We start from the raw sequence: 22,195 nt of genomic DNA, 5'->3' as shown, positions 1-22,195 counted from the left end.
GGATCTGCTTCAGAACCAGGGGCTTCTTAAGGAACACAGATTTCTGCCAGCATACAGAAGAAATAAAAATCTCAAAGACATCCTAGTCAGAGCCAAGCTTCCTCCCCATACACAACCCAAATCTAGAGCACTCATTTCATTCTTTAAGCATTTGGATTGGTTGTGCAGCCACCACAACAAAAATACTTTTCCATCTTTATGTAAAGGGAGCCCTCACTCTAAAAATTGCATTTATTTAATTTCTTGCTCCATCTGTGGCATACAGTATGTTGGTGAGACTGGAAACACTCTTTTGGTTAGATTCACCCAACATAGACAAAACATCACAAAACAGAAAAACACAGACACTCATTTGGTTCAGCATTTTATTTCACATGGATGGGATTCAGTCAGAGCAACAGTTGTGCAGACTAATCCCAGATGGTCAACCGCAGACAGAAGAAGACATGAGAGGATGTGGATTTTAAAATTAGACACCCTCTACCCCAGGGGCCTAAATGAGAGAAGGCCATCAATGTTCTCTTAGTGGATGCTCAACCGCTGTTCCTCCCTTCATCCAGTAGAGGGAGATGCTTAACAACCCCTCTGCATCACCAGACAGTCCAATATTTCTTGTCCAGCAGAGGGAGACTAAGGATGTTCATAATCCATCCTCATATAGCCCTGCCCTAAAGGTCTCTGGCCCTAATCTTAACCACTCCACTTTAGGGCCCTAACCCTAATTAGATGATGTAGACCTGGGTTCAGTGGCACATTACACGGGGGAGAGAGCTGGATCCAGTAGAGGCAGACATGGCCTGTGCATATGAGGACTCTAGGCATGCAGCGTGGAGTTCTCGCCCTCACCCTAACACCTAACCCTAACCCTAACCCAGTTTTTTGCATTCGTGGAGACAGACCAGGACAATGTGAACTGGACAGCAGATACATCCATGAGGATGCTGAAATACTGGAGTCCTAGGTTTCTCCCTCTTGGTCCGACAGAGGGAGTGAATGAGTAATTCAATCAGGTCCCTCGCCCCCCCTGTCTTCATCCAACAGAGGGTGGTAAAGAGCAACCTAGTCTTAAGGTTTAGTTTTAAAATGTAATTTCTTTTGGGTTTTATTATGGTTTTCTGACTTTCATTTCAATCATCCCCATTCAGGTAGCTCTAATCCCAACCATGGAGTATATTTTCTAACCCTAATTTGTGATTTCTGATCCCCAGCCAGGTGAATTAATTGCTCTAACCCTAACCGTGTGTAATTTTTGCCCCCCCCAACCCTAATTTGTGATTTATGACCCCCAACCAAGTGACTTAATTGCTCTAACCCTAACCGTGTGTAATCTATTTACCTGCAGCGGCCACCAGACCGATCTTTTCATGAGCGGGATGATCCTGAAACACAAGGAAAACATTTTATTCAAAGGGGATGAGGGTGGAACCATTGTGGGGACAGAAATGGCCAGTGCCTCAGGGCCCCGTGCTTACAGCGTGGGGTTCTTATTTTTCATATTCCTAACCAGCCCGAGCCTTCTGCTTCCTCGCTAGGTTCTTCCTCTTCTCCTCAGATCTTCCAACTCCATTCAGGATGACATGCTGTAAAAACGCAACCACCTTAAATTTTGAAAAAAATGATTGTGTAAACTGTTTTATGTTCCTATTAAGGTCTGATGGTCAGCATAACCTTTTATTGAGGAGAACTTCATCAATCACTGCAATTCTTTATAAGTTAAAGTCTGTTTTCCAGATTATTAGTCACTAAAATGCATACAAATGTATATTGTACATAGAAGATATTTCAATTAAGATGCTTTAAGGATAATTTGCTTCATTTGTTATATAGTTTCATGTTTTACAGTTCAAATAAGCTAAAAAATATTGTTTTATGTGTGATTTTAAAATCACGAGTGTCATTGAATGCAACCCTCCGAGTTGGCATATTCCTATTCTCCACCGTGCCAGTGGAGGGCGCATCCTGCCCGGAGACAAGGACTGATTGGTCACTGATGACCCCAGGTGCATTTTGGGTGTGGATCCGCCCTGCAGACTGCCTTTTGACTCTGATCTCCACACGGAGCGGACCTTTCTCGGAGCGCAGCTGCATTGGCAGGTTGTCATTGTTTTTCAATTTATTCAAAGCCGTTGCCTGATGAAGACTTTTCATTGTTCGAAACGTTGCAACTTCGGCTTGTACATATTTATATTTTTTACCTGAACGCTCCTGAAAATAAACCGAAATTCGTCGGTGAAAACACGACTCGACCTCCATTTTGTTTTTGCACGAGCATAACCAGCTAAGTCTGAAAGTGCAAATATGCCACCGAGGCCGCATGAAAACGACTGGATTCTGGTCCAATCCAGGAAAAGCAGCAGAAGAGGTCGTGTTTTTGATCGAGACAGGAGCACATTTGTACGTCATCCAGAAGGGAGGCCACGACGCTCCTATGCTGAGGCCGTCAGAGAGGACCCGCTGCTTAGGGAGCCCAGCTGTTTCGGAGCGCAGCACGTAAGACACCGCAGCATACCGCCAGCATCTGATCACTGGCACGTTTACCCTGACGGGGAGGAGAGGCCACGTGCTCAGAGACCTCAACGCTACGCCACACCTGCAAACCAATATGGCAGCCACTGGATCACAACACGGGGAGACGCAGCTGGAGCGCCCCCCCACAGAGTGCAGTCAGATGACCCGGATTTCACTCAGAAGGTGCGTGTCATCAACAGACTGATAAAAGCAGTGCATCACTCCATGAATGTGTCAAAAGAAGGTTACCCTCCAACCCTATACAGAATAAGCCGATATTTGGCAACAATCATCAAACCTGCTTCCCCCAGCTCACAGACACAGACTCTAATACAGGGGAATGCTGAAAACTGGGCTTTTACTACCATCCTGATTTTGAGGGAACATTATCAGAACAATATCAACGAGGAGCTGAACAGACTCTCTCAGCTTTCCACAGGAGGTTGGAGAGGACCTTTTGAGATCGCCACCTGCTGGGCCAGAAGACACCTGGGCACGCGTCTGAAACAGGAAACCCTGGACCGCTGCCACAGAATGCTGAACACCAGGTTAAGAGAACCGGTCCCCCCCTCTCCTCCTCCCTCTGTTTCAGAGCACATAGAAGAACTAGAGGAGGATTTAAGCTTGGAGCTGACTCCATCACCTTCACCAGCAGTCCAGCCCCAAACCCCAAGGCCACAGAGCCCAGCAGGAGCACGTAAACGTGCCCCCAAAAAGACCAAGAGGAAAAGCACAGAACGGGACTGGTCACCCCTGCTTGAACTCACAGAGATGGGAGACACAGAGTGTTCATCCCCTGCAGCATCTCCTCCTCCTCCTCCTCATCATCATTCTCCGATGACTCCTCCACCAACACGAAGAAAGATCATCCCTGCAGCAAAATCATTTCTCATCCCAGAGCTGCAGCCAGTAGATGCTCAGCGTGCATCGCAGGAGCAGAGCACAGAAGCTCCTCACCCCACCCCCAGCTGGACCTGCAGCATTCTCTCTTCTCTTAATGATCACAATTTTAAGCACTGCAATTGTATCTCATATATAAGTTGCGTTTGCCAAAGCAAATTCATAATGCTTTTATTTTGGTAAGTTAAAATATAGAAAGGGAACAGTCAACATTGTCTGATTTAAAAAAACTTTTTCAGTGTAAAAAAAAACAAAGAATGAATGAGCCTTAACCAATAAGTTTTTATTGGGTATTTAAAATGCCTTTTTATTTTCAGCATTAATGTAGCTTCTCTCAGATAATTTATCTGATTATTTCCAGAAACAATAAGGTGTGATGATGAGGCAGAATGACAGAACGAAGAAAAGTTGCTTTAATGTGACATAAAAGAGGCTTTGTTTACAAATCCTCTCTGTTGCACCTTTGCAGCCACGCTTCTCACACACTGAACTGGTAACGCTGATCATCACAATGTCAGCCATTTTTAAACCGTTGTAAACATCCCTCTGATCCATCAGGTCCCTAAACTAGAATCCATTGCTTTGAGGTTCTGCAGAACTTTAGCCTGCATTGCTAGCATGTTTAAATCTCATTTTACTATGCACAATGACAATAAAGCCATTCTATTCTATGTTAGCAGATACTAAGCGCATTAGCCAATTAGCTGCTGCCGTGTTTCATTGTCCATCTTATTTATCTGAGCCGCTAAAAAGCACAGCAATCCACGTTTTCGTATCTTACTGGCAGCAACATGGCTCAGAGTTTCTGTCTGGTATCCATTTCAAGTAAAAACTACATAGTTCAAGTCTCATAACAGAACAAGCTGCCTCTGGCTGCAGTCTTCATGTTGTCTTGTGCAGAGTAGAGCTGCTCAAAGAGGCTCCGTGTGCTCTGCTGCCAACTAGCGGTCGGAGGGTGAAGTGGACAACAAGAGTCAGACGCTGAAGGACGCTCAGAAATAATTAAATAAATATCGATCTGGCAGCATTTTGAATCGATACAAGTATTGCCAAATGACGCATTGCGATATATTGCCGAATCGATTATTTTTACACCCTTACGATAGTTCAATAATTCAAAATTCTGTCAGGATATACAGTATATTTCATTATTTATTGGAATTATTTTCATTCATTATGAGCTTGATGTTTCCTTTGATCTTTTGTCCATTTTCCACAACCATAGACTTTTCTGTCTGTCAAACACTCAGATGAGTGAGATGATGGAAACAAATTCACTTTGATGCAGACTCCTGTCTATTTATTTTCTTTCAATCCAGTTAACCCAATAAATAATATAAATTTTATTGATGACAACTATTTTTTATTAGGAATCACCTGTTAGTTTGTTGCGGGTCTGGAATCATAAGCGTTGAGTCTACAACCCGCCCCCGCCTAGAATAGTGGGGGCGCCCTGACACAAACCTAATTATTTTTTCCTGGAAATTGGGGGTCTTAGTCTAGGGAGATAAAAGGATTTGTTTTTCATTTTTGGGCGCTCACATGTCCACTATGAGTCCCCTATGTCCCCCACTGACCGTCTTTCCAGAAAAACATTCCATCCCATAACAGACTCTGGTCAGCGTTCACAGCTGCAGACACGCCCCCTCCTCGCGTTCACGCTGCTCTCTTCCTCCTGCCCGTTCTGACGGTGTTAAAGGCACCACGGATATGTGGGTGGGTGGGTGGGGGGACATTCTGTGTCCCCCATGTCTATGCCTTCGAGCATAGGTGACCGGTCCCCCTCTCTCGGCCTTTCTTTGGAGAGGAGTCACTAACCCATTGAGTTCAGTACCATGTGGATCCACCTTTTGCAGCGATTACAGCTTCAACTCTTCTGGGAATGTTGTCCACAAGGTTGAGGAGGGTTTGTGACCTTTCTTCCAAAAGGTCATTGGTGAGGTCACACACTGATGTTGGTGGAGAAGGCCTGGTGTTCTATGGAGTTCAGGTCAGGACTGTGTGCAGGCCAGTCCAGGTCATCACACCAGACTTTGTCCTCCATGTCTTCATGGACTTTGTTGGAAGAGGAAGGGATCCAGTCCACACTGCAGCACCTGGCAGATGGAGCCCCACCCTGGAAGATTCTTAGAGGCAGAAACACACGACAGTGAAAATGAAAAACACACACGTCCTGAAAATATCATTTCCTACCAATAAAAAGAGAACAGCAGAGTGTACCTGTCCTCTGGAGCTGGAACAGTGTTTGCTGAGGATGGTGCTGATCTGTGGGTCCTGGATCGAACGTCTGTGTGTAGCGTTTGACCCAATTGTTCAAATCCCACATCCTCACTCTGGAAAAGTCGACTCTGAAAATCCAGCAGCTGAAGGTTCAGGTGCTTCATCACATGAGTGGAAAAATACACACATTTCAGGTGTGTCTAAACATTTTTCTGTCACTGACTCCTGCTGAAAAAACAAAACAAGAATTTTAGAATTAGATTGGGTATTTAAAACAAGCCCAAAAAGTACTTTGAACCTTGCTCCGTGTACATCTAGATACTTTTAAGAAGCTTCTTAACAATAAAAACTAATAAAAGTAAACTTGGAATTTTTGATTCAGGAAAAATCTTTTTTTTTTTAAATCCTGTATTCAATCAGTCTTATCACAAAAACAAAAACCAAACCTAAGAACAAATGTAACCGACCGCTAGTTCCACCTTCGGCACAATATGGCCGAAGGTGCAGATGGTGGTTCAGCTTGCTCTCCTGCTGCTTCAGCACATCAACCTAGACTCAAGCCTGAGGTTTACAGAACTGTGGATGGCAAAACAATTGTGGAGGATGAACTCTTACATTTCCTTACTGTAAAAAGCAGAACTTTAAGTCTGGAGGAAATTGTGTTACTAGTTGCAAACACCTTTGACTCTGAATGGATTGAGGCCTCCAAGAGAGTGCTGTTTGAGCTCTGCCCGACAACGCAGCGAAATATAACGCACAAAGGAGCGCAAAAAGACGTGAATATTTTGAAAAGTTGTCTGAAAGTCTTAAATGAATGTGGGGAAAGTATTCCGCGATATGTATCGCATTACTTGGAGGACTTGCCACCTGTTACATTTACGAGTCTGGATGTTTGCGGCCTGCTGAGGAGAGTGGAGAGGTTACATGCTGACGTCAGCGCTATGGGATGCGCGCTACAGCTTCAAGTGGATGAGTGTGCTGATCTTCGTGCAATCACCACTGACGTGAATCATCAGGTGTATAGTTTGGAAACGGAAATGGCTCACGGCAGTGATCAGCGTGTCTTTGGTGCTGGCCTGGGGGCTAAAGGAGGTGGATCAACGTCAGCGACCCCGCAGGCCCCTAGAGCTACCGGTGCGGCGAAAAGTGGGTGTGTCGGTGAGCAGGATGGGAATCCCCACTCTTCGACGCAACACCTGCCCCTTCAAAGTTCTCTGCACGTTCCTCCGCCCAAGGATGGAGAAATGTTGGAGAAATCCCTGTCCTCGGAATACACAGGGATACATCCGGATCCCCGAAATGGAGCGACGTTGTAAAAAAAGGCAAAAGGCAAATGAAGAACAAAAAGGTCCAATGAACAGCCGCACCCGGAGTTAAAAAACCGGGTAAAAATATAATCGTGGGCACCGGAGCAGCAGAGAATATCCGTATGGTCACCACAAAAATGGTGAATGTTTTTGCTTCAAAATTCTCTCCAGATCTTGATCCAGAGACATTATCGGATTATCTCAAGAGGCAACTTGGCCGGGAGGTGATGTGCCAGAGGCTGAACACTGTTAATAGATATGCATCCTTCAAAGTCTCAGCTGAGTGCAATAATGTGGCTGACATGTATAACCCATAAATCTGGCCAGCTGGTACTTATGTGCAGCGATTCTTTGAACCACGTAAAGTTGGTGTCACTGGTTTAAACAACGCGCTTCCAAGCAAGCTGAGGGGTGGGGCTTCACCTCCTAGTAGCGCAGCAGTGCCTTAAAGCTGAACTTATGGATTTAAGAGTACTCTCCTACAACTGTCGTGGCCTGCGTTTGGGTCAGAGTGCAGAGGACCGATCCCACCGAGTTGTTGTAGACCAACTGTTGGAAAAATGTGATGTGCTTTGTTTACAAGAGACCTTTTTAACAAAGCAGGACTTGGAGGGATTAAACTCAATACATGAAAATTTCCATGGGGCTGGGGAGTCCACGAGGGATATTTGTGATGGAATAATTATAGGTCGGATATCTGGGGGAATAGCCATCCTCTGGGATAAAAGACTTGATTCCTCCACTCAAAAAAAGGAAATTATCAGCCAATTAAAATAACGAAAAAGTAACTTGTCATTTCAACCAGAAAATTTTATGTTTGTAAATCTTACGTGAATGGATCATGTCGATTGTACATAAAAATAATCCATTTAAAAGTTACTAATTTCAATCATGTTGATCCAACATGATACCATTAAATTGGATGCATTAGTAATCGCAAGGAATTGTGGGATACCATTTTCTTTGTCTATCTGGGCAGATTGGGGTCTAAGTGTGAGTTTTTGTCCATGGGTTTTATTGTCTAGCTGTTTTACTCTGTTTTAACTAGTGATTTAAACTGATATGTTTATTTATTTTTTTGCACCATGAGTTAAAGTTTGGTAGAGGATGATGACCAACCCCCCCTGTGTGGCATATTGTTAATGTTTTTGATTTGATTTTGATTTGAAATGGTTTATTTCAAGCAATCAAATAGAAATAATACACAAAAACAATATAATCATCAGTTATACATTCATACAGTAACTAATCAAACTTAGGATAATTAGACATTAATAAATATTGCTTGAAAGGGAGTGGAAGGAAGCGAACTTATATAATCCCACCCCGTTATACTATAACCATTTTATTACATGATTTATCAATATCCGGTTCCTAGGTTTTATCAGACAGAATTAATAATCATAAGGTATCTATAAAGCACATGCCAAAGATGAATTACTTAAGTATTACGTCAAAAATAACTATTTTAGAAATCAACATGGCAAATGCAGCATCTGAAATATATGCAAATTATGTTACTTTTAAAAGTCATGCTTTAAAACATAATACTATATAAGTAAAATAGACACAACACTGTTTCAGGAATTTTCATAGCAAAATATTCATCAAGTATCAAAAGTTAAAAACATGTGCAAAGTTATGCTACATTAGGAAAGATTTTTGAATCAATTTATCAAGTTTTGGAGAAAGTGAAGTAATATCATCAAAAGTCAATCAATTTAACAATTTTCAAAGGTGATTAATCATTTGTTTTACTCTTTTTGTATTTTTTTTTTTTTTGTATTTTTCTTTTTTATATAATAAAGTAATGCTGTGGGGGAAAAATAAAAAGGGTCCATAAACTGTCGAATTGTCCAAGGTTGGCATTTCTTCTTTTACTGATAACAGCCGATTTTCTTGGTTTAAACAGTTAATAGTTCTCTTCCATGTTATGTCTGCAGACATTAGATTCAGGTCCATATCTTTCTTCAGCTGATATCAGCTGCGGTGAATGTTGAGGTCAAGTTGTCTGCAGGTCAGAACTCTGCTGTTATTCAGGTTACGTCAGACATACAGAGAAAGTGATGATTCCAGGTGTCATATTTCTTGAAATTATTTGGCTCTTTGATTTATTACTCCACGTCGTTTCAGACAACCGTAATCAAGCACTTCTCAAAGTCCTTCATGGTGTTCACGACCAGAACCTTGGCCCGGTCCTCGGGACCGAGCGGTTTGACGTAAATCCTGCAGCCTTTAACCCAAGTGTTCTCAATCTGCTTACGCTTCCTGAAAAGCCGTGCATGTTTGGAGATTTCAGCATTCCTTCTGGTCAGATGGTCGTTCAGATAAACAGCCGAACCTTTCAGTTGTTTCCTTTGGGTCATCAAAGCTAGCTTGCGTTTGTGATTCACAAACCTGATGAGGATCGCTGGTTTATCCGTCTCCTTTCTCCTGGGGAGCAGGTGGCAGGTCTCGATGGTATTGAGATCCAGGGAAATCCCTTTAGATGTGAGAAATCAAAGTATTTGCTGTTCCAGCGATGCTGCACCGAACTCCGTATTAGAACTGCTAGCTACGCTAGTGCTAGCATTAGCAGTGCTAGCTCCAGCTGCATTCAGCTTCGCTCGAGGCTTGATTGGTACTCCAGTGAGAATGACATTATTCATCCTTACTTGCTGTTCCACATCGTCCAGTCTTTTCTCCAGAATCTCGACCCGGTTTTCTCGCTGCTCGTTTTGAGCCCGAAATCTTCGGAACTCTTCCATCATCTCCCAGAGTGGTGTTAGCTTAGCCGACACTTGATCCATAAAACTTTTCAGCGTTTCTTGAATAATGTCAAGAGACTTTTTGAGCTTTTCATATTCCTGGGGTTTCTTCGGGGGCATGGTCAGCTCTCTTTTTTTGGAGAAAAATCAACTTTTTAAGTAATTTGAAGATAGTTGTATTCGCAGAGAGGCACGCCACGCGTCCTGCCCGTAACCCGGAACCGGAATCCATAGACATTATGTTCCAATACTAAAGTCAGTTTGCTGCATTTGAGCTCCTGTCATGTGATGTGGGACTTTGCTGGGTAATTCATGTCTTTGATGTGAAAATTAAAAGACCCATTGGTTGTAACTTTGGAACAACGCATCAATTACGGATGAATAAATAAAATTAAGGAAAAAAATAGAAATTTAAGATAAATAAACTTAATTTACTTAGGTGTGACCAATTGAAGTGATTCAATTAAATTGGATCAACTTTTTTCTTTTTAGAGTGAGCAACAATGTCAATTTAAAGTTGGGTGAAACTGCTCTATTTAAATTGAATCAACTTAAATTTATTAGTTTGAACCTAAATACATTAAGTTGAGCCAACCTAAATACATTAAGTAGGACCAACATGATTCATTTTTGTTCAAGTAACGCAATCTAATCATGTGGAAATCCTTTCCATAATATTTTTATGTTCATTCAAAGTGAACGTTTTTTGAATGTGTATAAATATCATTAGGCTGGAAGTGGACTGGTGTATACCTATACACTTAACACAGAATGGCAAGGAATGTGTCATCCTTAATGTGTACACCCCCTATGAGTGTCATCAAAATGAAACAGAGTTTCTTAATAGGCTTAAAGGTCTTAATGAAATAAATACGCCATTGTGAAAAACAGCAACATGGAATAAAAACAAAGCTACTTTGGAAAATATTGATTTTGAAACCCAAGGTTCTGAAAAAAGAAGTAAAATTAAAATAATATTCCACATGAATAAAATGAATATTTTAAAATGCTTTTTTAAAATAATCAACAGGTTTTTAAAGCAAAATGAAATATAGAGAATAATATAATGGCTAATTTAAAATCAGTGTGCAGGTTTTTCACCATTTCATGGTCTTTTTATATATTTATGAGAGATTTATTGGTTGACTGTGTATTTGCATGAGGTCATATTTATTTATTTAATCAAATATTTATTTATTTAATTATGAACAGTATAGGACTCCATAGACATGCATATATCAGTACATTAATGTTAATGTCTTGGCCATGGTTTCCCACAAGGGTTGAATAGTGACAGGTCTGAGAGGACAAACCACAGAGGGAACAACTCCAACAGTTTCCTGCTCTGCCTGGTTTAAGTTAGACTGCCGTCCAATATCCACAGCATCCTGCACACAAAGAAAAAAATGTATTTAAGACAGTTAAAATGTGTTAAAACACACACCTTAAATGACACTCAGTAGCTGCATATTGTGAGAGTTAAGTTCCTGTGTTAACCTGCAATCTTTAAGGTTGAGAATAAAATGGTTTTGGAATACAGTTCAGAATCAGAAAAACTATTGATCCCACCCGTGGGAAATTTGCTCTGGTACCTCAAATAAAAATTGTGTTTCTGAATCATAATTTTACTTTTATTTATTTTTTAAAATGGGGATTAACTTGAGCCCAAACTAGGAAAGGTGTCACTTTCTTGCAGCAATGTGTTGCTTTGTTGTTCAATTCATCTGTAATCCCTAAGGAAATATTGAGAAACCTTATATATACATGAATGTACTTCTTAAAAAATATTGAGAAACCTTGTAGGTTATAACATATTTGATTAACCCTAGTGACAATCCACGGGCAATTATTCCCAGGTTGACATGACCGATCCCGACACTGTGGTAAAAAAAAAAAAAAAGGAAAAAAAAAAAAAAAAAATAGACTTTGTTTAATCCATAAGTCATGAAAAGAGCTGGAAACCCCGCTAGCATTGAGCTAGCTAGCATGCTAACACGGGAGGACAATGGTGATAGTTTGTCATGCAACATCTAACTTTCTAACATCTTTTTTCACTAGCAGCTACTGGTGGAGCTCCTCATCTGATTGTGCTGGCGTCCTCTGGTTAAATAAAGTACAAGTTTGATCGTTTAATATAGTAAACGATATGAAAAACATGAAAACTTACCGGCACATTCTAAACTGGTCTGTTGACGTAAGACTCTGTGTTATTCGGCAGCCAATGAGCTTCTGGATATCAGGGATGTCCCGCCTCCCTCCCCTTGACTGACATGTCGCTGTTTTTACGTGGACAGGTTTTAGAATCAAAACCGCAAAAAATAAAAGAGCAACTCAAAAAATAAAAGCGCAACTCAAAAAACAGGATTTCAGAATGGCGAGAAAACAAATCGGCAGCTGAGAAATAGGATTGTGCTTTGGGGAAAGGCTTTTGGTTGCAAATTGTGGGTTTTGGTTCTCAATTTATGCATTTTGATTCGCAGATTTGGGGTTTTGATGCGCGGTTTTACTGTTTTGATGCGCAATACTTTAGGCGCTAATTTGACACCATACCTGTCCTGCTCTATTTAGAGGGAGAATCCATTTGAAGTTTGGCCCAGATGTGGATGTGGTGCCTCATCCATTTTATCCCTTGGAGCTGGAAGGTCGCTTGCAGCTACAGCAACTGGCTCGGGTGGAGTCAATGAGTGTCCTCGGCCTCATTTCTTGGTTTTTCTGCCGCCGCTGAAACCTGAAATGAATCAAAGGTATTATGATAATGTTGGAAAAGTCTGTGAAATAGAAGAAAATAACGAGCTGTGCTCACCACTGAAGGAGTTTCCTCTGATTGAGCTCAAACAGCTGGATCATGGATCCATCAGCCTCTGCACTAAATCCTGGGTATGGTAGTAATCCGTGAGGGTTTTGGACCACCTCCAACCTTTTTGGTGGGAGTTTCATGTAATCTGCTAAGCTTGATGCATACAGCCTCAACATGTTGTGAATTTGGGCTATACAAATAAAACTGAATTGAACCAAGCGGCTGGTGCTTGGCCACTGAGCTGGACCCCCAGGATGTCCACTGAGACACCTTTTGACACTTTCCACTCCTGGTGTCACCCCGGAGCGTTTTGGTGCCTTAAAGCGGCCGTGTGTAAGTTCAGGCTGGTGCCGGGGCTGGTAGTTGACCCGCTCTTTATCCACATCCAGGAGAGCCGTCCATGATCCAATGGCCTCTGTAACTTGGGGGTCAGTGAGGTAAGGAGCCTTACGGAGTCCCACCGAGTAAGAAGCCAGATCCTGGACTTTGTCCCAGCCAGCTATGCCATCGGGTCCAACAACAGCCCACTAATAAATGCAAAGGAATGTTAGGAATGAGACTGAAATGAAAGGAGGTCCTATAAACAGATTAACACGTCTCACCTCTGCCTCGTCTGAAGGGCTGCTTTCAGTCTCAGTTGACTGTGACTCCAGGTGCGGTCGTGGCTGAGGTGAAGATGAGGGGCTGGCAACAACATCAAGGTGGGGGTCATCTAACACTGGGACAGTGATGTCCTCCATGGTGTCCTGGAAGTCCTGCTCATCGACTCTCTCCAGCAGCCTGTCCTCTTCAGGGGTCTGGAGCATGGAGCACCCACACAAAGTAAAAAAAGCTCTTAGTGCTGGCGTGACATTAGGAGCTAAATAGATCAATTGCAGAATAACTAATGTATATATTTCTTACCCATTTATGCTCCAGGAGGACGATAACGCTCATCCCAGGGCTTCCAAGCTCTGTTTGGCTGAGTTGCTCCACGGCCTCTCTCATTGTAGTTTCAAATAACTGGAAGGAGGAATTTCCTTTGACAGCGTCCTCCATCCCTTCATCATTCCAGCGCACCAAACCCTCAAGGAGATATGGCTGGAAATGTGCGTCACTGGCTCCTGAGTGAAACAAACAGGGTTTCATAAGTCATGTTCACACAGAAAGTTTTTTGAATTCTTACAAAAGGTGAAAATTGTCACCACATCAGTATGTAAGCTAGATGAGCTTTTGTGAGTGTTACATGTCAATCATTGTAGGTTATGGGAAGCATTCAAGCATCTTCACTCAGTGAGAAAATGACAGAATACCACGCTGACTTGATTTCTTCACATCATAAAGAACACAGGCTTCAGTGACAGATAACTGCTTTGCCATCCCGTCTCTGCTGACGCTCACAGCATCTCTTCATCAGCTCAGTCATGTCCTGCTCCAGCTCCTTCTGAAGACCTTTGACCCGCCTCACTTCAGTTAGCTGTTGGAATCTGATCCTGTTCTTCACTTCACCTCTTCTCTTCTGGATGAGACGGATCATCTAAGTGAAGACCTCCTCACTCTCCTCCACCTGCTGTTGAAGCAGCTGTGAGATGAGACAGTGTTATGTTCTTCCACAGAGCAGAGAGAACAGATTGTGATCAGTGTGACAGAACATCCTCATCACCTCATCATGACTGGAGGAGCAGATGTTCTCCTGCAGGTTCTTGGAGGGTCCCACCAGCTTGTGTTTCTTCAATGCAGCTGCTTTCAAATGAGGCTGAAGGTGTTCCTCCCAGGAAGGAGAAAGGCAGGTCAGACAGGAATTCAGGGCGTGTCGTTTTTTCCAGTGCAGACGTCACAGACCACATCTGCTCCGCATCTCTAAGCAGCTTGAAGTTCCTGTGACCACAGTGGCACATATTATTCAGAAGTTTAAGACCCACGGGACAGTAGCCCACCTCACTGGATGAAGAGGAACATTGATGACAATCTGAGGAGACGGATAGTTGGAACTGTATCCAAAGAGCCCAGAATAACCTCCAAAGACATTAAAGGTGAACTCCTAGATCAAGGTACATCAGTGTCAGATGGCACCATTCATGGTTGTTTCAGCCAGAGTGGACTTCATGGGAGACGACCAAGGAGGACACCACTGTTGAAAGGAAATCATCAAAAAGCCAGACTGGAATTTGCAAAAATGCATGTTGACAAGCCACAAAGCTTCTGGGAAAATGATGAGACCAAACTGGATCTTTTTGGTAAGAAACATCAGCTCTATGTTGGTAGACTCAAAAATGAAGCATCCAACCAAAAGAACACTGTCCCTACTGTGAAACATGGAGGAGGCTCAGTTCTGTTTGGGGCTGTCTGGAAGGTTGAATGAAATCTCAATATTATCAAGGCATTCTGGGTTTTAATGTGCTGCCTAGTGTCAGAAAGCTTGGTCTCAGTGGCAGGTCATGGGTCTTCCAACAGGACAACGATCCACAACACAGAGCCAATAACCCCCCAAGAACGGCTCAGAGAAAAGCCTTGGACTATTCTGAAGTGGATTCTATGAGTCCAGATCTGAATCCCATTGAACATCAGTGGAAGGAGCTGTAACATGCCATTTGGAGAAGACAGCCGTCAAACCTGAGACAACTGGAGCAGTTTGCTGATGAGGAGGGGGCCAGAATACCTGTGGACAGGTGCAGAAGGCTCATTGACGAACACAGAAGCCGTTTCATTGCAGTGATTGCCTCAAAAGGTTGTGGGTACCATCATTTTTGTCCAGCCCTATTTCATTAGTTTGTTTTTTAAATAATTCTGTTAATCAACTCAAAAGTAATGGCTGATTGTGATTATTTAACTTTCAATAAATTTTAATTTATTGTTACTTTTGAACGTTTCAAGTCATTTCAATGAGCATTGAGGACTTTCTTTAACTGGGGGGAACCAGCTTTTTTGTTCACCACTTTTGGCACCATCTAGTGGACAAAAAAAGTACTACACTCAGAGTGAACAAAGCGAATACCGTATTTTCCGGACTATAAGTCGCACTTTTTTTCATAGTTTGGCAAGGGGTGCGACTTATACTCCGCAGCGACTTATATTAGAAATAAATTGATTGGACATCACTGCCAGCAAGCAGCAGATGTCCTCCTGGCACCCTACCCGCCAATTTTAACCGCACCTTAGACATTTAGGGCCCCTTGGTGTGGAGGGTGAGGGGACATCACTGTGAGTAATCAGGAGATGTCCCCTTAGTGCCCTACTCGCCAATTTTAACTGCACCCCCCTTAGTACACACACCCCTCCCCCTTCAATATATACATTCAAACATAAACACACACACATGCACACAAACACCCTCTCAAACACCCATACACGCACACACATTTTACAAGGAAGGTGGGACCTGGGTCCATCTGTCCCCTACCCCGTCCCTGGTGGGGGGTGCAGGCCCCTTGGCGATGGCGGCCGTGTCCCTTGGGTGCCGGCTCCCTGGGCCCGGCGGTGCTCTCTCCGCACGGTGGGGGGGTTCATATTACACCTGAGCCGGGGGTGTTCGTGTCCCTGGGGGGTGGGTCCTGGTCCTTGCCCCTGGGCGCTGGGCCCCGCCAAACTTCCAACATGGCCGAGCCTGGTCGGGCCATATTTATAACATCCCTTATGGGCCGCCCTTTTTTCCCCGGGGTTCCCCCCTCCTGGGCGGGGGCGGCGGGCCCCTGCCTTGCTCCTACCTGGACCAACCGTGGGCCGGGTGGGTGGCTGCCTGGAGTGCGGAGCGGGTCTCCCTTGGGGGGTCCTGGCTCGTACCTGGGGTCGGGGCGGGGGGATGCCCGGAACTCCTGGGTGGTGGTGGGGTGCTCGTCTGGGGCTGTGGGCGTCCCTCTCCGGTGGGGCCCTGCGTTGGGCTCTTCCGGCGCGGCGGGGGGCTGCTTTCCTGGCTGGGCTGGGGCGGCGCTCTCTTTCCCTCTGCGCCTCCCTGCTCTCTGGCTCTGGGGGCCTCGCGGCGGTCCTGCTGGCCCTGGCCTGGGTGGCGGTCTTGGTCGCCCGGGGGGCGGTTGTTCCCTGCCTGTTCCCGTGTGGCGCTGGGGGAATTCCGGCTGCCGCTGCTGCTGCGGCGGGGGTATGGGTGTGGGGGTGGCTGGGCGCTCCTCCTCCTTCTTTTCACATTCCACCATCCATTTTAGAAGAACATAAACACTCACCTGAGCACAGGTGTTAGCTCACCTTTGCACTAATAGTTTGCATGATTGAATGAATGAAAGATTTCACACTAGTTGGTTTAAAGGCATAAGTATGCGTTCGTGAACACTATCTGTTTTGTGTGCATGTTGACATGTGGACATTTCTGCGGCTAGCAGGTGTGTTGATAATATTTGAGTGTGTGTGAACAGGCCCCGCCCTTTTTGTACTACATTTGAACCGTACCGTAACGATAAACAACCAGTAAACCTGCCTGCTCTATGCTGCTTCATGGTCTTACCCCCCTTCCCCTCCTATTATCACCCTCCTACCCCCCCCTCTCTCTAACGTCCCTCTCTCTTGTTCCCCTCTTTCCTTTTCCGTCCGGTCCAACACCAAAGATTTTCAAACATGATTGAAATTAATAAAGTTTGGCCTCAATTACAAAAGGGGTTTATTCAGACATACCTTTGGTTTGTCTGAAGATGAATAACCCCTCTTGTTAGAATAAAATATGTCCAACACAAGAGGCCCTCAGCTCTCATCTGTTTGCCTAGCTGTTGGACAGGACAAGTTAAAAAAAAAAAAAAAAAAAAAAAAAGAAATAAATTGAAATAAATACATTGTTAACCCTCCTGTTATGTTCATTTGTGAGGAACAGAGATGATGTTCCTGGGTCAATTTGATGTATGAGGTATGTTAAGTGTTAAGAGGATGTTAAGTGACTCAGAGAATCAGCAAACTTTTTTTACAGTAAGATCTTGAAGGCTAACAACATAATATTCTATTTTCCAATGATTTCATAGATTCAGAAATGCAATAAAAGTGAAAACTGTTTCTACAAATACAGGATGAAAACAGAGTATTAGTTGGCCAATGATGCTTCATGAAAAGAATAAATAAATAGGTTTGAGAAAGAATTACTGTGAAATTATTAGATAAACAGTCTGCTATGATTGTGTCATATAAGGTTGTGAAAGTTAAAATGCGACTTATAGTCCAGTGCGACTTATCTGTGTTTTTTTCTACTTTATAATGCATTTTTGGGCTGGTGCGACTTATACTCCGGTGCGACTTATAGTCCGGAAAATACAGGTAAATATGTAAATCTTTAAATTACGGAGCCCGTGTCCTGACATTAAGATATAAAAATATATCTTGTTCCCACAGATTAATATCTCGATCAAAGAAATACTATTCCGTTCCCACAAGATACTATTGCGTTCCCTCAAAATACTATTCCATTCCCTCGAAATGATTAACTCGTGCGAACGCAATAATTATGTCGTTCGAACGCAATAATTTATCCATTCGAATGCAATAATTATTCGGGCTGCCGTGGTGCAGCGGTAGGGCGGTCGACCCATGATCGTAAGATTACAGGTTCGATTCCCGCCTTGCACGCCCATGAGTCGAAGTGTCCTTGGGCAAGACAATGAACCCCACCTTGCCTCTGGTGGTAGGCGGGCGCCTGTGTTTGGCAGCGGAGCGACCACCAGTGTGTGAATGTGAACTACAATATCAGCTGTCTGTCAACCGACCAGCCAGTTGCCCAAATGCCGGCATACATCAAAGAGCTCTGCGGCGGCGCTAGTAGTAGCCTAGCAGGAGCTATCGAATGACAAAGCAGCCTAGTTATCATAAATCTATTGATATTTTTCTTATATTCATTGAGACGGTAATAAAGTGATCATTTTTGTTTTTCATGTTCCTTTTTTGAACGAATATGGGTCACAGAGACCCGGAAGTTACCGCTGAAAGCGGCTTTTGCTGGCGTACAGAGAGCATATCCGCGTGAATGACTTATGACGTGAATAATTATTGAGTTCGAACGGACTAATTATTGCGTTCGAACGACAATTATTGCGTTCGCACGAGTTAATCATTTAGAGGGAACGGAATAGTATTTTGAGGAACGCAATAGTATTTGTGCGAACGAGATAATCTGTGGGAACAAGATATATTTTTATATCTTAATGTCAGGACACGGGCTCCGTATTAATTATATCTGTTAATATAAATGTATTTGTAAATACTTGTAAATAAAAATTGTTAAAATTATTTCTGGAAGATCCTGCTACTTTGTTCTCCTCAGAACAAGGACAGAACTTTAGACAATAAAGCATCCACAAAGACCTTCATGCAGCAACAAACTACATCAGGTTTCTCACTCCAGGCCACTGCAGAGCAGGAAACCTGCAGCATCAGAATTTATCTGCCACCAGCTGCTGAGGAACTTTGCAGAGCATCTCTGTGATGTACTCACATGTACACTATAGTACCAAAAGTATACGCTCACCTGCCTTGACTCACATGAACTGAAGTGTCGTCCCCCACTAACCCATCCAGTTCAGACTCTGTGCAGGTCAGTCCAGGTCATCCCACCAGACTGTCCTCCATGTCTTCATGGACCGTGTTGGAAGAGGAAGGGATGCAGCACCTGGCAGATGGAGCCCCCCCTTGAAGATTCTTAGAGGCAGAAACACAAATCATGAAAAACAGAAACCTCCTCCAAATATCATTTCCTATCGATGAACAGAGAACAGCAGAGTGTACCTGTCCTCTGGAGCTGGAACAATGTTTGCTGAGGATGGAGCTGAATGTCTGTGTGTAGCGTCTAGACCAATTGTTCAAATCCTGCATCCTCACTCTGGAAAAGTCGACTGAGAATCCAGCAGCTGCAGGTTCATGATGACTGGAAAAGACAAACACATTTATCAAATACTCACATTTCAGGTGTGTCTAAACATTTTTCTGTCACTGACTCCTGCTAAAAAGCACAACAAGAATGTTAGAATTACATTAGGTATTTAAAAAAAGCCCCAAAATGTACTTTGAACCTAAAGTGGGATTTTTTGATTCAGGAAAAAACTTTTTTGTAACATGTTACAAATGTAAATTATCAACTTTACAAAGGAAGTTTCTTCAGTCTGAATCTTCTGATCAGTCACCTCAGACTCAGCCGTGTGTTTGATGAGGAGCTCAGCAGACACATCCAGAGATTTCAGGCATCAAACCCTGAAGGAGATATGGCTGGAAATGTGCGTCACTGGCTCCTGAGTGAAACAAACAGGGTTTCAAAAGTCTCTGTTTACAAGATATGAACCATATGAAAGGAAATGTTAGAAATGTTTACAGAAAGGTTAGGAATCCAGATGTTCAGCACACATTACCTGGTAGAAAACGGTTCAGGTGGAGGTCGACCCACGGGGACACCTGTAGCGAGACAGCTCCACGCCTCCTCTCTTTAGTGTTCCCGTCTTCACGTAGAGTTGGACGTCCTCGGATGGTGGTTTGGCTGTTCCTTCCAAATCTGTTGGATCCGTTCGTGGTCCAAGGGTGTCCTTCCCATCTGCACCGTGGATGGATGAGTGCTCCAATCAATGCTGCAGTCTCCTCCACTCCCCTGGTCCTCCTCCCACAGTGGAGTGGAGCACTGACTGTCCTTCTAGAAACATGGCCACTTTTCTTTGAGGCCAGCTCAGCCTCCTTGGCACAGCAAAGAGCAGCCACATCTTCTGGATCCCACTCAAAAATGCACGCAGACAGACCCGTAGAGCGGATGAGCCTCTGTCGTGACACCTGCAGCAAATTGCCGCATGAAATGCCAGATGTCCAGGCGCACCTCAAGCTCATCCCACTCTGAAAATGGGGTCTTCACCAGAGACTGGCCGCATCTGCTGCAGCAGTCTCTGTCCACGTACATCACTTTTGGGGACAAAAAGAAATGACCACATTTTCTGTGGCGTCCACAAGAAGATGTCTGGTGAGGCGGGAGGCTGAGTGTGAACCAGAGCGGGCTCAGGAGGATGCCACCAAAGCTTTAGCCGCGACACAAGTTCTGCTTTGCCGGTTCTTTCCATCTTTGCAATCCACTGGTGCTGGAAGCGAGGCAGTTGTTCTTTCCAGTGGACTGGAAGCTCCAGCGCTGACTTTGCTGCTGCCACAGATGGAGAGGGGCCAGTACAGGCCTCTGAGGAAACAGGAAGAAACAGAAGAATGACTCTTCCAGCGGCCATTTCATAAATGACATAAATGACAGTGGAGAACAGAGAGAGGATCAAAGAAATGAGACTATAAACTAGGCTTTTTGGCAAACAAACTGTATTGTTAAAATGCTTCTAAATGTGTTTTTGATTCAAAAAAACTGTATCCTTTATTACCCAGACTACTACACAGACGCACTTAGCTGTGCTTCACATTGTGCTGCAGCAAGAAGCAGCTCCTCGTCATGGAAGTGTCTAGAGGAAATGAGAAACATATTACTCTAAGAAACACACACAGACAAACTTAATCCCCAGCAGTCAAAAGCTGCCTTTGGGCCAAATGTTTGGCTGGAGGTTCTCCTCCTCTGGGAGGAGGCACTACAGGATCTAAAAAAGAGCAAATGGACATTTTTAGCATATTGCTGAATGGATGGATGCACGTGGAATTGCTCTGAGAACAAATAAATATGCATGTATACTCACGGTGCTTAGCTGGTGATGTGAGTTTTTTAATAAGATAAGAAGTAGGGATATTTTTGCCAAGTCCTAAGAGTGCCTTCACAGCTGCAGTCTGCTGGACGCCGGTTCGGATCTGATTGGTCTTTTCCTTTATTGTGGATCTGTAGCGCCTTGCGGCCGTCGTCTGCTGCCTCACGCGTCACCAGCGACAGGATCTTGTCATCAGTTCAGCACATGCCTCCGCATTTGTAGCTGGATCCTCATCGTCAGGGTCATTCAGAATGGCGTCTTTCAATCCCTGTAGTCAAAGGTGATCCAACAACTTGGTTTCCCATAGTTCATCTCATCTCCATGGAACAGAAGCGGAGACCAGCGGCTTGTATCAGCTGTTCGTCTGCTCATGGTGTCAACTTCCTCACAAAAGTGGAAAACACACTTCATGGTCTCAGGCGTCTCCTGGGCCCAGAACCTGTTAGCAGGTTGGTAGCTGCACTGCGGTGCTGTGCTGCTGGAACTGGCTGGAGTTTTCTGCTCTGCGTTGTGTTCCAGTGAATAGAAGACCACGCTTGGATGCTGCTGAGTCAATGTCTTTCAATCCTGGTTAACAGAAAACAAAAATTCACAATGCTGCCCAGAGTTTCTTCTGTGTTTTTCCCCCTTAACAATTGAAAAATGCACAAAAAGAAATAAAGAAGAGTTAACTTAAACATCAAAGAAAATGGCACGAACCTCAACTAGCTCCCACGAAACAGTGCAAATGTGCAAATATAGAGCGACAAAAAATAAATAAAACCACACAAACTACGTAAAATTGACACCACACAATTCCCGACTTTGTGAGTTATGATTGCAACAAACTAACAAACAATTGACAGAAAACTAAAACTAGTTAGGGCGAACACACGCAGATTCACGTCTTACCTCGGACACAGCTTGCAGCAGTCTGAGCGCGCATGCTCATTAGCACCAGCTAGCGTGCTTGTGGTGAGTTCAAGTACCCTCAGACCGATTAATACTCTGGTGCAAACTTACGATGGATTTGGCGGAATTAAACGTATACTAACCTAACACTTGTTACACTGCGTGGCACCTGGACTACCGTGTCAACTTTTAACTTTGATAAATTTCTCCAAATTCAAA

At 43.8% G+C, this 22,195-nt stretch overlaps 1 protein-coding gene across 13 annotated transcripts; it reads right to left on the bottom strand.

Moving 5' to 3' along the window:
* Positions 1–5,330: 5,330 nt before the first annotated feature.
* On the bottom strand, positions 5,331–22,115 carry LOC144984205 (uncharacterized). 13 transcript variants are annotated; one of them, XM_078932397.1, is made up of 16 exons: positions 21,977–22,115; positions 21,080–21,652; positions 20,774–20,983; positions 19,784–20,583; positions 19,562–19,666; positions 19,167–19,305; positions 18,910–19,079; positions 14,122–14,336; positions 13,968–14,040; positions 13,383–13,582; positions 13,082–13,276; positions 12,486–13,006; positions 12,233–12,410; positions 10,996–11,070; positions 5,629–5,786; positions 5,331–5,534 (listed from the first exon to the last, which is right to left on the bottom strand). In XM_078932397.1, the coding sequence occupies exons 9-13, from the start codon at positions 13,993–13,995 to the stop codon at positions 12,305–12,307; spliced, it is 1,050 nt and encodes a 349-aa protein (XP_078788523.1). In that variant the 5' UTR covers positions 13,996–14,040; positions 14,122–14,336; positions 18,910–19,079; positions 19,167–19,305; positions 19,562–19,666; positions 19,784–20,583; positions 20,774–20,983; positions 21,080–21,652; positions 21,977–22,115; the 3' UTR covers positions 5,331–5,534; positions 5,629–5,786; positions 10,996–11,070; positions 12,233–12,304. The 13 variants fall into 13 exon arrangements, with proteins under 13 accessions (XP_078788523.1, XP_078788526.1, XP_078788515.1 ...); XM_078932398.1 differs by lacking the exons at positions 5,331–5,534; positions 5,629–5,786 and having other exon boundaries at positions 10,834–11,070; XM_078932399.1 differs by lacking the exons at positions 5,331–5,534; positions 5,629–5,786; positions 21,977–22,115 and having other exon boundaries at positions 10,834–11,070; positions 20,796–20,983.
* Between the last annotated feature and the right edge of the window lie 80 nt (positions 22,116–22,195).

Source organism: Oryzias latipes, chromosome 15 (genome assembly GCF_053564925.1).
Source record: "Oryzias latipes strain Hd-rR chromosome 15, Olatipes_Hd-rR_3.1".
Taxonomy (NCBI): Eukaryota; Metazoa; Chordata; class Actinopteri; order Beloniformes; family Adrianichthyidae; genus Oryzias; species Oryzias latipes.
This window is presented reverse-complemented; position numbering and strand designations above follow the sequence as displayed.